Here is a 13,564-nt window from a genome sequence, read left to right as displayed (position 1 = left end):
AATGTCGGACAGAGTTTTGAAGAAAGAGTTCCAAAAGTTCTGCAGTTTGGGACAGAGTGCAAACATATGACTGAGGTTACAGGGCGAAAGTTTGCATTTTTCACGTCAGGAACATTGGGATATATTTTAGACAGTTTACTCCTAGAGAGGTGAGCTCTATGGACCACTTTAAATTGTATGAAACTAACTCTAGCACATGACGTGGTGGTACGTATATTATCTAACGCTCTGCCCCAGTAATCATCCTCAAGCTCCAGGCCCAATTCCTCCTCCCAAGCACTAATGGTTTTGATATTGTAAGAATCGTCCTGTGAACAGATCGTTGCATATATCCGTGAAATAATGCCACCCTTATTAGGATTCAGCTTGAACACCTCTTCCCATGCAGACTTTGTAGGTAAGGAGGGAAAACCAGCGAATAGGGAGGAGACACAATGCCTAACTTGAAAGAAAAGGAATAGGTGAGACGGAGGCAGGCTGAATGACGAGGATAATTCAGAAAAGTTTGCAAACACATTATTAATGAAAAGATCCTCAAAGCGTTTCAGACCCTTCTTTTCCCACAAAGAGAACGTGGAATCCATAAAGGAGGGGAGAAAGAGGTGGCTATTACATATAGGTGCCATGGTTGAGGCCGAGATGGATTTAAAATGACGGCGAAACTGATAGAAAATTTTTAGAGAGGGATTATCCGTGTATTGTGAAAGGTTTATAGGAAGGGAGGAGAACACCATAGCAGGGAGGGAGGTTGAAGTACAAGACTTCACTTCTAAGTGGCACCATGGAAGAGAGGGGGCCTGCACCCAGAGCACCAGTTTCTGAATATTAGCCGCCCAATAATAATACATGAAATTGGGCAAGGAGAGGCCACCACTTAGTCGACTCCTCTGAAGTGAAAATTTGGAAACCCTGGGAGTTTTCCCTGCCCATACAAAAGAGGAGATTAATTGGTCTATATTCTTGAAGAAAGATTTGGGTAAAAAAAAAGGGATGGACTGGAAAAGGTAGAGGAATTTTGGAAGAATGTTCATATTTACTGTGTTTATTCTACCAAGAGGGGATAATGGTAGAGCTGCCCATCTTTGGAAAGCCGACTTCATGTAGGAAATTAAGGGTGTAAAATTCGCCGCCATTAACGCAGAATAAGAACGGCTGACATTAACTCTGAGATATTTGAATTTTGAGTCCTCCAAATGAAAAGATATTTCAGTCTGTTTTATTTTTTGGCCAGATTAGTTTATGGTAAGCATTCACTCTTCTGTAGGTTCAGTTTATACCCGGAAAATTTCCCAAAGTCATTTAATATGCGTAGTATCTCAGGACTAGATGCAATCGGATCTGTAACATAAAGTAGTAAGTCGTCAGCATATAGGGCTAGTTTACGTTCAATTCCTTTGTGGATTATACCCTGAAATACAGGAAGAGTTCTAAGCGCCATCGAGAGAGGCTCAATTGCTATGGCAAAAAGTGAGGGAGACAGAGGACATCCCTGGCGCGTACCCCGTGACAGAGTAAAATAGTCAGATTTAGCATCGTTGGTATATATGGAAGCCTGCGGTTCCACATATAATAAATGGATCCATGATATCAGTCCATCCCCAAAGCCGAACCTCCTTAGCACCGTAAAAAGATATTCCCATTCGATCCTATCAAATGCCTTTTCTGCGTCCAAAGAGATGACCACATCAGATGAGGCGCTGTTTTGTTTTGAATACAAAATGCTAAGTAGAGTACGAATATTAGAAAAGGAATGCCGTCCTTTTATAAACCCGGTTTGCTCCTCTGAAATAATGCTAGGGAGAACCCCCTCCAAACGAGAGGCCAAATGTTTGGCTAAAATCTTGACATCAACATTGAGGAGGCTAATAGGTCTGTACGAATGACATAATGTTGGGTCCTTCCCATCTTTAAGTAATAGAGTTATAGACGCTTGTCTCAATGTTTGTGGCAGTGTCCCTAGTTCTAAGGATTCCTCGAATACAGCCAGAAGTAATGGGGCCAATACAACATGAAATTTCTTATGAAATTCGGCAGGAAACCCATCGGGCCAGGTGATTTCCTAGATTGCAATGAGTTGATTGAGTTAGTGATCTCATCTAAGGTGATGGGGCTGTCAAGCTCAGATGCCAATAGAGGGTGAACTCTGGGAAAATTAATATTTCCAAGAAAATGGTCCATGTTACCTGAATTGTCAGGAGATCCAGCTGTGTATAAAGAGGAGTAAAAACTTTTAAAAGTTGAATTAATTTCTATAGGATCCGAGGTTAATGCACCACTGGACTGCATAATCTGAGTGATAGAGCGCGAGGCCACTCAGCTACGCAGTTGGTGAGCCAACAACCGACTGATCTTATCTCCATATTCATAATAATTGCCACGTGTATGTAACAACAGCCTCTCCGCCTCACCTGTCGATAACAACTCGAATTCCGCCTGCAAATTAAGCCTTTGTTTATGCAGCTGAGGGGTCGGGTTGAGAGCATATTGGTCATCAATGGCTCGAATATTATCCGATATTTCTTTTTTCTTATCCTTGTGTTGCTTATTGGCATGAGCAGAATAAGAGATTACCTGTCCCCTTAAGAAGGCCTTTAAAGTTTCCCAAAGTAAAGACTAAGAGATTGAATCAGTTTGATTAGTAAGAAGAAAATCATCTATTGAAGTAGAAATATACTTGCAAAACACTGAATCGGATAGAAGTAGAGAGTTAAGCCTCCATGGTGGACGAAAGGCGCGATGTGAAGGTAGAAGAATGTCAAGACTTAGAGGAGCATGGTCTGAAATAACAATTGGTAGATATTCAGAGTTTACAACCTGAGAAATTAGACAGTTATTAATAAAAAAGTAATCAATGCGAGAAAAAGATTTATGTACGTGAGAAAAAAAAAGAATATTTTCTCACCGTGGGGTTAAAATACCTCCACGGATCAATGTAACCATTCTGAACCATAAACTCAGAGAACACCTTTGCCATTGCAGAGGGAGCCTTTGCAACAGCGCTAGATTTGTCCAAAACCGGGTCAAAAACACAGTTTAAATCTCCCCCAAATATCAAGAGATGCGTGTTCAAAGCAGGAATTTTGTGATTCAGTGCCCAATTTCAAACTCTCAAACGACGCAACAACTGGGGCCAGAGCGGAGTCAATAGCTGCTTTCACCTGAACTGCGATGGTAGATGTTAGCGCCGCTATTAAAGTGTTGCGGAGATTTTCAAAATCCAGCGGTAGCTTGTCACCAGGACTCGTCGTGCTCGGTAAAGATTTAGGTTTCCGTAGTCTTTCAGAATTACTTTCTGGTTATAGTTGTGGACCGAGTAATTGAAAAGGAGCGCACCAAATGTCTTAGAAAAGATTCAGGTTGCCTGAAAAGTACAATTAAAAGATAAAATGCTCGGGAGCTCACTCCACTCGTGCCTTCTCACTTACATGCTCAGCCGGAAGTCCCCCACTTGATATTTTTAACTATACTTTTTCATTGCAGGTCGCCATTTCCAGTTTTTAAAAATGGTCTCTAGAAATATTTTTAATGACTTTATATTTGGTTTACTGCTGTTATGAATCAGAAGGTCAGGGGTTCATGCCCCAACCACCAAACTGTCATTGTTGGGCCCTTGAGCAAGGCCCTTAACGCTCTCCCATCCAGAGGCGCTGTATCATGGCTGACCCTGTGCTCTGACCCCAGCTTCCTAACATGTTGGGACATGTGAATAAAATATTTTCTAATTGAATGTATATGTGACAAAATAAAGGCTGCCTCTAGGATGCTTATAAGAAACAAAGAGAGCAAGACTCTCAAAACCAGAGCAAGGATAATACACATTATAAGACTTAGCAATGAGAGAAACTAACAGAGTGGTACACACACTGTAGTAAATGAGATGAACTGGTAACAGGTGAGAAGATCAGAACTTGGAATGGGTGTCATGGGTGGAAACTGGGGATGTGGGCGTGGCTACAGACTAAATCAGTTATGACATCACCACATACAGTAACTACTAATATAAATTTTGAGTGTGTGTATTGCAGCGTTGTGTAAAGAAGTGTGTCTTGTTCCAAATATTATGAGCATTTTTAGAGTTAGTGCTCATGAACTAGAGCTGTGTGTGTGTGTGTGTGTGTGTGTGTGTGTGTGTGTGTGTGTGCGCAGTGGAAGGTAGACCCGAGTCAGCAGATCTAAGGGCATTTTCACACCTGGCTCATTTGGAGCGTTTGTTTCAGAACCTGGTGTGTTTTCTCCCTTGGTTCGGTTCATTTAGACATATATGAACACTGCAATCTTGCTCGGATCCGCACCAAAACAATCTGTAATCGTTTACAATTCGGTTCCTCACACCTGACTTGCATAAACACATTTTGGGACGCTTTTAAATTGCCTTGTGAAAGCAAACCGAGCCAAAGACAAAATGCAACGTTTGAACAATTTATGTCCCCGTTTCAGAACAAATCACAGATCTACAGATCTGAAAACGCTCTAAGAGAGTGGAATGGTCAGTAGGACTGGAGAAGTGCACAAAGGTAAGCTAGGCTCAGTCCATTATTGTGTTCGATGTAATGGTGAGGAGTTTAAAAGAAGTACAAGCCGTTATTGGACATCAGTGTAATCCTAACCCTAACTGTATTAGATACAGAATTTATATCTTTCTTATAGAAAGTTTGGGATCAAAATGAACAAAAAGGAGTGATTATGGATAAATGATCAAATGAAGATCAGCGACCCTGCTATGAGCAGCTGTTGACCACACCAGCATGAGTTGTGTCTGACAGTACTGATCTCCTGCATATTCAAGTGACTTTTACAAATTCTGTCCCATAATCCACTCCCACTGAAACCAGGTGGAATCCCACACTGATGCTGATATTCCTGGTGTTTCAGGAGTTTAGGAGCTTCTCCAGGTTTCTGAAGGTTCGGACAATATCCACACCGGTCCTGCAGCTGATAATAACAGTCTCTTCTGGAGAAACACACAGAGACTCTGGAGAATGAGAGAGGAGTCTCAGTGTCTCAGCAGTAGAGTCAGAACTTTATGGTTTTATCTGACTGCATTATGTGTCCATCAGTGTGACTGTGACATAATCATGCAGAGCAGAATAAAGAGAAAGGTGGACTCCTCTCACAGATGTGTGTGTGCATTAGTGAGTTAGTGTGGTGTGTTTTCTCTCGTCCACAGTGTGTGTCATTGTGCTGTATCACATCCTCCCCCTCAGCACCTGCAGTCGCTCCCAGCTGCAGCAGTGCTTCTCTGTGCACTCTCACTGACCGAGGTTTTTGAACGGCGCTCTAACACTGTGTGAACACCCAGCTACTACTGATATAATGTTCACTCTGACAGTAGTAATCTCCTGCATCTTCAGTCTGGACTCCTCTGATGGTCAGAGTGAAGTCAGTATTAGATCCACTGCCACTGAAACGAGCTGGAGTTCCTGACTGTAAAGTAGTAGCCCAGTAGATCAGGAGTTTAGGAGCTTCTCCAGGTTTCTGCAGGTACCAGGCGAGACGGTTACCACCAGCCACACTGCTACTGGTTCTACAGTTGAAGGTGACTGTTTTTCCTGGATCAACAGTTTGCACTGAAGGAGTCTGAGTCACAGTCACCTGACCTCTGGATCCTGAAGAGAAACATAGATTGTGTTTCTATGCTGTAAAGTGGTGTAGAATTCGTATGAAATGAAGTGTGTGAGGCTGTGAGTTGATGTTAAACTCTCACCTTGAGTCCAGAGGGCCAGTGTGCAGATGAAGACGCTGATCAAAGTCATGGTTGCTGTGGGTGAAGTTGCTGAGCAGCAGCTCTCAGTCATGAAGTGTTAAAGTCACAGGGCTATAAACACTCGCAGAGCACTGAAGCATGGACTGGCAATGCAAAGTGTGTGTGTGTGTGTGTGTTTGTGTGTGTGTGTGTGTGTGTGTGTGTGTGTGTGCACTGCAGTGTGATGGAGGTTTTTGTACGATGGTTTCATTAGAATGTATCACTGTGGTACACTTTTGGTGGAGGCTCCAAACTCGTGGTGAACAGTAAGTGTGTTTTCTTCTTTTAACACAAAATCCATTTAGTTCATTACTAATTACATGAATAAATAAACTTAAACTAAACAGATTATTTATGTTTATAATTGCATCATTGATGTTATTGTGTATTATTAAGCTCTGATGAGGAACACATTTCAGTATCAGAACAGATCCCATATCAATGTTCTTGAACATTCAACAAATCTACAATTATTGATGTTAAATATGTAATAATTACACACTCGCTATATATTCGACGTGCAATAACTCTGCAGTTCCTCTATAATAAACATTTAATAAATAGAGTTACTTTGTGCGGATGTAAAATCCAGATGAAAGCTGCTGTGTGTGTTTGTGTTAAACAATGAATATTTCTGTAATCAGCTACATTTGTATTTGCTGCAGTTAAATATGCTGAAGGTTTGAACTATAAAGTAATAACACTTGTTATAAAAAATGATTTTTCCCAGATAAATTACAGTGTGGAACATGTTTGTTTTGTCTCTGCACTGAAACTGATGTCAAATAATAAAGTACTCAATGAAACTCAGTCATGAAGTCAGACTTTATTAGACTTGATTACTCTGTAAGATCAGACAGTTCCACAAAGTTACAGAAATATTTCAAAATCATTTCTAATTGTGTGTGTGTGTGTGTGTGTGTGTGTGTGTGTTTCTCCTCTCCAGCGGGTCCCACAGCTCCCTCCGTGTCTCTGCTCCCTCCGTCCCCTCTGCAGCTGTCTGAGGGATCGGCCTCGCTGCTCTGCCTGCTGTCTGGCTACTCTCCACAGGGGGCGCTGGTGAGCTGGACAGTGGACGGCTCACAGGTGAAGAACGAGGTTCTGACCAGCGCAGAAGAAGAGAAGAACGGCCGTTACAGCCGCAGCAGCACCCTGACCCTCAGCAAAGACCTCTGGGAAAAGGGGGAGGAGTTCAGCTGTAGGGTCTCCCATAACAACGTGGATCATCCGGTCACGTTCAGAAAGAGTCAGTGTGAAGGCTAGTGGATCCAAGATAGAGTTTAACATAGAGCTGCTTATGATCCATCTACAATAGAGTTTCAATTCTACACAATGCTGACATTTCTGTCTTTACTCTCTTCACTGTCCTGTTGCTCTTCCTGTAGTTTTTGCTGAAATAAAGCTGAGTTTTGGACGTTGTGTGTTCTTTTATTGGAGTTAATAGTGATGATCAGTGTGATGAGAGAGTGGGATTAGCTGTAGATTCAGTGCTGTGTGTTGTGCTTCAGTGAGTTTGACTGAAGGAAGTTGAACATCTGGTGAAGTTTCTGCTCTATTCTGGGAGAAATGAAACTCTTCAGTCCTGTTCATGCAAATCTCACTTACACCTCTCTCTCTCTCTCTCTCTCTCTCTCTCTCTCTCTCTCTCTCTCTCTTACAGGAAATTACCTTTTCATAAACCATATCATGTACCTTATTCCTACTTTATAATAACACAGACACAGTCAGTAATGAAATTCTACCTGACTGTATGTATAAACTCTTGTAGAAACAGTTATTAGTTGGTTTAAATTATCTCTGTCTGATCTCTGTCCTAACCTAATGTTCCTTTTGGGTCCAGCTGGATTACAGGCTACAAACATGGCATTCCACAAGTCTCACTTTTAAGGCCACTGTTTCTTTTATAATTGATTTGATTCTGTTCTGGCAGTTTATTAGGAGGTATAAATCTGCACCAATGCAGGAGAAGTGGAAGAGAGGAAGAGTCTAACTGAAGGTTTCTTACTGATCCCTTTGATTAATCGTGTAATACGAAGTAAAGTCAACTATAAAATACATTTTGATTAAAAGAAATACAGCACTGGATCTTCAAATCGTGTGAATCTGTAATTCCATTCAATACCTATATATTGTTCATTTTACACAGTGTCCTGAGTAATAATCCAAGGTTTTACACCCCCTGGCAAGAAATGATGGCATCACCACACTTAAAGGAAGCTCACCTGGGTTTTTTACTTCGTAGCAGATAAACAAATCACAGATATGGCATAAAACAATTCATAAAACATACCTCAAACAAATTAAATGAAGCTTTTAATGAATGGCATATTTTTTTCCCATCTACACCTGGAAAAATGGCTTTAATTAAAATAATTGAATTTCATTTGTTTGAGGAATGTTTCACAAAGCCAGAATGTTCAGCTATTAAACAAAAATTGTTTTGTGTCACATCCTCTAAGTGTGTTGATTCCATCAGTTTTGCCAGGGGTTGTAGGTTAATTTATACAATTTACATCTATTATTGAAGTGAAATACATTTCTTGCTCACTTAAATGTTTGTGTACCTGTTCATCAGTTTTAACTAGTTTGACTACAGATGAATTAATTACATTTCATCATGAAAAACCTGCACAACATTAATCACATATCATACCACTTGCAGGATCAATCAGGGCTGGTTCACTTAGGTCTACATATAACTACTTAAACCTACAAGACGAGTGTAATTCACCTGCGATGTGCACTGTAAAACCGGATAGTTCATTTAACTAAAAAAAAAAAATCAGATTATTATATATGAAGGTGTGACATTATATATGAAGGTGTGGGATTATACTTTTCATTCCCAATCTCACCAAACCTTTTCCCATATTGACTTTTTTTCTGTCATCCAGCTGTTAGATCAAATTAAGGAATGCTGTATTGGCATTAGGACATTATCTGATCATTCACCTCTTAATGTGATTGTTCAACCACACTATAAAGATCCCCTCAATAGACAATGGTGGTTACAACCATCATTATTGAGTAGCCCTCAGTTTGTGCAGTATCGTACACATCAGTGCAATTTTATTTTTATTGAAGTTAATAAAATCCATGAAATTAGTCCGTCTATATTATGGGAAACTGCAAAGGCCTATTTGAGAGGAGCAATCATATCTTACAGTTCAGCACAAAAAACAGAGGCCATAAAAACACAAGTAGAGCTTAAGGAGAAAATTCAGAGGTTAGAGAGAGATTTTAGATCATCACCTGTAGAACTCTATCTTATTAATTAAGTGCAGCCCGCTCGGCTTTAGTCCAGCTTTTAACTAGAAAGGATGAGTCATGTATTTATTTATTTATTTATTTATTTATTTATTTATTTTCGCCAAACAAGGACTTTACAAGTCAGCTAATAAGACAGGAGACCTTCTTGCTTACTTACAGAAATGTATTCTGAAGCATTTGGAAAAACGACAGCTCCCAATCACCGTAAAGACTGCCAATATTTTTTTTATTTTGAAGAAGAAGAAGCCACCTGATCTTTGTAGCTCGTATAGACTGATGCATTTAATTGGAGTTGATTTCAAATTGCTTTTTAAATTACTGGCCAGAAGGCTTGAGGGTGTACTTCCCAACCTTATAAAACCTGATTAATCCTGCTTCATACAAAAGAGTTTTTCAGTTGCAAATGTAAAGCAGCTTCTGAATGAAATATAGAATAGCAATCAACACCATAGTAAGGTGATTTCTGTGTCTTTAGACGCAGAAAAATCTTTCGACTGGGTAGAATGGTGGTATCTATTCAAGGTGCTATGGAGAGTTGGTATAGATGGAGACGTCTTGAAATAGATTTTAGCTATTTACCACTCACCCACCTCCTGTGTCATTACTAATGGCCTGCGGTCTTCATTATTTACAGTTACATTTATATAGTGCTTTTCTAGACACTCGAAGTGCTTTACATTGTATGCAGGGGGGGAGCGATCTCCTCAACCACCACTAGTGTGTCGCATCCACTGGCGATGGTGCTGTTTTCACAGTATAGTGTCCCCATCACTATACTGGGGCATTAGGCCCCACACAGACCACAGGGTGAGCACCCCCTGCTGGCCTCACTAATACCACTTCCAGCAGCAACTTTAGTTTTCTCCAGGTCTCCCATCCAGGTACTGGCCAGGGTCAACCCTACTTAGAGTCAGTGGGAAACCAGGAGAGAACTGCAGGTAGATGTGGCTCTAACAATAAAAAGTGTGTGTGAGTGGTGGGGGGCGGGGGGTGTCTGACCGCTTTCTGCTCTGCAAGGGCATCAGACAGGGCTGCCCTCTCAGCTCGCTGCTTTCTGCACTAGTCCTTGAACCCCTGGATGGGGTTATTAGACAGCATGGAAACATAGTGGTGATTCGATTGGGGGCACTGAGCACAAAATAGTGTTGTATGCTGATGATATCTTGCTGTTCTTATAATTCCCGGAGGTATTAATACCAATAAATCTGAAGCTGTTCAATCTGAGGTTTTAGCAGAGAATTACTGACAGATGTTTCTTTCAAATGGTCTACACCAGAATTTATATATCTTGGAATCAAAATATCAACTGATTTGAACCAACTTTGGAAACTTTATCTTGACCCAGTCATGCATGCTGTGAAAAGAGAACTGCAATTCTGGCTTGACCTTCCTCTCTCGGTATTTGGTAGAATTCGTTTAATAAAAATGAACATTTTGCTATGTCTCTCGTATCCCATATAAACGTTACGCTTGTGGATAAGCAAAAAGGTCTCCACCAATTTAGAGAGAGCCTTTTCTAGAATTACGTGGCATGGCAGAAATCCTAAACAAACGTTTAACATTTTACAGATGTAGTTGTAGACGTAGAGAATTACTGACAGATGTAGATGTAGACTCAACTCTATAAAGTGGCTCTATTTAATGAACATTAAAATTATATAATAAAATATGAACTCTATAATAGTGTTTGATATTAACCATAAAGAACTCTTTTGGTAAATCATATATGCAACAAAATATAAATATAATAAATACTTTCTTTATCTTTCTAAATGAGGATAAAGATAATTACTAAGCAGTGAAAGAGAATGATGAGGAATTGTTTGTATGTCCACAGCTGAGAAAGGTGGACTCCTCTCACAGATGTGTGTGTGCATTAGTGAGTTAGTGTGGTGTGTTTTCTCTCGTCCACAGTGTGTGTCATTGTGCTGTATCACATCCTCCCCCTCAGCACCTGCAGTCGCTCCCAGCTGCAGCAGTGCTTCTCTGTGCACTCTCACTGACCGAGGTTTTTGTACGGCGCTCTAACACTGTGTGAACACATAGCTACTACCGATCTCATGTACACTCTGACAGTAGTAATCTCCTGCATCTTCAGTCTGGACTCCTCTGATGGTCAGAGTGAAGTCAGTATTAGATCCACTGCCACTGAAACGAGCTGGAGTCCCTGTGTATGAGCTAGTAGCATCATGGATCAGGAGTTTAGGAGCTTCTCCAGGTTTCTGCAGGTACCAGTGAAGAGTATCACCAACATACACACTGCTACTGGTTCTACAGTTGAAGGTGACTGTTTTTCCTGGATCAGCAGTTTGCACTGAAGGAGTCTGAGTCACAGTCACCTGACCTCTGGATCCTGAAGAGAAACATAGATTGTGTTTCTATGCTGTAAAGTGGTGTAGAATTCGTATGAAATGAAGTGTGTGAGGCTATGAGTTGATGTTAAACTCTCACCTTGAGTCCAGAGGGCCAGTGTGCAGATGAAGACGCTGATCAAAGTCATGGTTGCTGTGGGTGAAGTTGCTGAGCAGCAGCTCTCAGTCATGAAGTGTTAAAGTCACAGGGCTATAAACACTCGCAGAGCACTGAAGCATGGACTGGCAATTGCTATTCTGGGAGAAATGAAACTCTTCAGTCCTGTTAATGCAAATCTCAGTTACACCTCACTGCTCTCTCTCTCTCTCTCTCTCACTCTCACTCTCTCTCTCGCTCTCTGGTTAAACACTAAATCAGTCTGTTTGTGTGAAGCTAAGTGTCTATTGTACTTTGATTTCTTCATTTTACCAAAATTCCAGTTTGAGCTCCTTCTTGACTCTTGACACTTCAACTCTGTATGACACAGACAGTGATGACAGTCATGAAATTAAGCATAATTCATCACTTTCTTTTAAATGTGGAACACTGACCAGGTCTTCAACACTACTACAGAAAAACTGTCTGAAACTTTATAAGCAGAAGGATTTACACTTTATTCACTTTATTTAGTCTGAGACAGGAGCATCAGCACAGGAGGACAATCCCACCGGTACAGAGTATTCCTAACTTTGTGAAATTACACCAAAATAGTCCAATAAAGTCCTGGATCCAGCTGGAATCATGAACTTTATTTTCCATGGAATTTCCAGCTGTTTAGGAGCTGCCTGACCTCAGCACTGAATGTATTTATGGTGTCACACTGCACCCTGGTGGTGAATGACTCATGTAAATGTAGACACTTGCAAGCTTAATAAGTAGGAGTTGACCATAACTACAGTATTTGTTCTTTTTACCTAAGCTACTACGGGCAATATATTCAGAGAAAAAAGGTAGCAAACAGGTAAAAACATCTATAACTGGATTTACAGATGACAAAAATGATCTACAAATGGCACAAATCCTCTCCAAATGAAACTCACTGTCACATCAGCATCCCATGATCCTCAGCCTGCATCCCCTAGTCAAGCTTCTGTCCCCATGTACAGTCACCTGATTACTATTGACCCTCAGCTGTTTGCACTCACACTACTCCCTTTAAATAACCTGGACTCTTATTAATACTTTGTGAAGTCTCACTTCAGCATTGTATCTGTAAATATTTCAAGCTGGTTATCTGTCTGTTTTCATTCGTATTATCATCTTAGCCTGCTTTATGTTTACTAAAGCAGGTAAACATGACTGAAGCAGGTAAACAAGACTTAACTAGACTAACCTTAATAAAACGTCATAAATTAGACCTGAGAGGTGTCATTTATGACATTAAATTAATTATACAATGAGATGTAGAACAGTGCTCTCTGGGTGAGTCAGAGATATTAATATCTAAATAATAGTATAAAAATGTTTCCATATTGTCATGATCTCGCCGGCAGATGGCGCTGTGGCGACGACGTGCATGGAGAGCCGGAGAGCGCGCGTGCACGTACCAGAGCGAGCACACGCTCGCGCGTTACATAGAGACTTTGTTTACAAAGAACATGTGCGTTTGATACTGTTTGGTTTCCGCGCTGATCAGTCATTGGTTGATTTTCGAGGGAGTGTAATGATTGGTACCAGCTGTCAGCACTCAAGGTAATCACAGTTGTTATTTAAACCCCTCGTGTTGCTGCGCACTTCGCGTAGTATTATATACTGATTGGGGGCAATGGTGTCACGTGGTAATGGCGCCATGGTCTGCGCTGGTTTCGTGGTTCATGCCATAGTCTTAGTTAAATGACTGCCATGTCTGGTTTCTTGTTCCATGCCATAGTCCTAGTTAAATGACTGCCATGTCTGGTTTCGACAGATGAGTATTTGTTTAAGTGGGTAATTGTGATAAGCGGTAGCGGTTCCAAGTCTTGTTCTAGGTTTCATGCCTCAGTTCGAGTTTATGTTTTGACCTCGTTTCCCGTTTCCTGTATGATTGACTATAGTTGGAAATAAAGACTTTGATCCTGCACTTACTTCCTGTCCCAGTCTTGTATCATAACAAATGTAATATGTTCATTCTTAATTATTTTAAGTAGAATAATGGTAATTACTAAGCAGTTATTCAGAGTGATCAGAAAATGTTTGTATGTTAGTAAGTAAATGCTTCAT

The 13,564-nt window shown here is 40.7% G+C and overlaps 1 long non-coding RNA gene and 2 gene segments (V, D, J or C); 1 reads left to right on the top strand and 2 right to left on the bottom strand.

Moving 5' to 3' along the window:
• Nucleotides 1-4,519: 4,519 nt before the first annotated feature.
• Nucleotides 4,520-5,810, bottom strand: LOC128623262 (Ig kappa chain V region K29-213-like). The segment is given in 2 exon segments: nt 4,520-5,606; nt 5,705-5,810. Coding segments are annotated over 2 exon segments (420 nt in total).
• On the top strand, nt 5,810-7,157 carry LOC128623281 (uncharacterized). The gene is made up of 2 exons (XR_008388551.1): nt 5,810-6,009; nt 6,690-7,157. It is a non-coding gene; the product is annotated as an uncharacterized LOC128623281 (long non-coding RNA).
• Nucleotides 7,158-11,022: 3,865 nt separating this feature from the next.
• Nucleotides 11,023-12,624, bottom strand: LOC128623482 (immunoglobulin kappa variable 6-21-like). The segment is given in 2 exon segments: nt 11,023-11,366; nt 11,465-12,624. Coding segments are annotated over 2 exon segments (420 nt in total).
• Nucleotides 12,625-13,564: the final 940 nt, after the last annotated feature.

Source organism: Ictalurus furcatus, chromosome 19 (assembly GCF_023375685.1).
Source record: "Ictalurus furcatus strain D&B chromosome 19, Billie_1.0, whole genome shotgun sequence".
Taxonomy (NCBI): domain Eukaryota; kingdom Metazoa; phylum Chordata; class Actinopteri; order Siluriformes; family Ictaluridae; genus Ictalurus; species Ictalurus furcatus.
The sequence above is the reverse complement of the archived record's forward strand: the minus strand, read 5'-3'. Positions and strand labels throughout refer to the sequence as shown.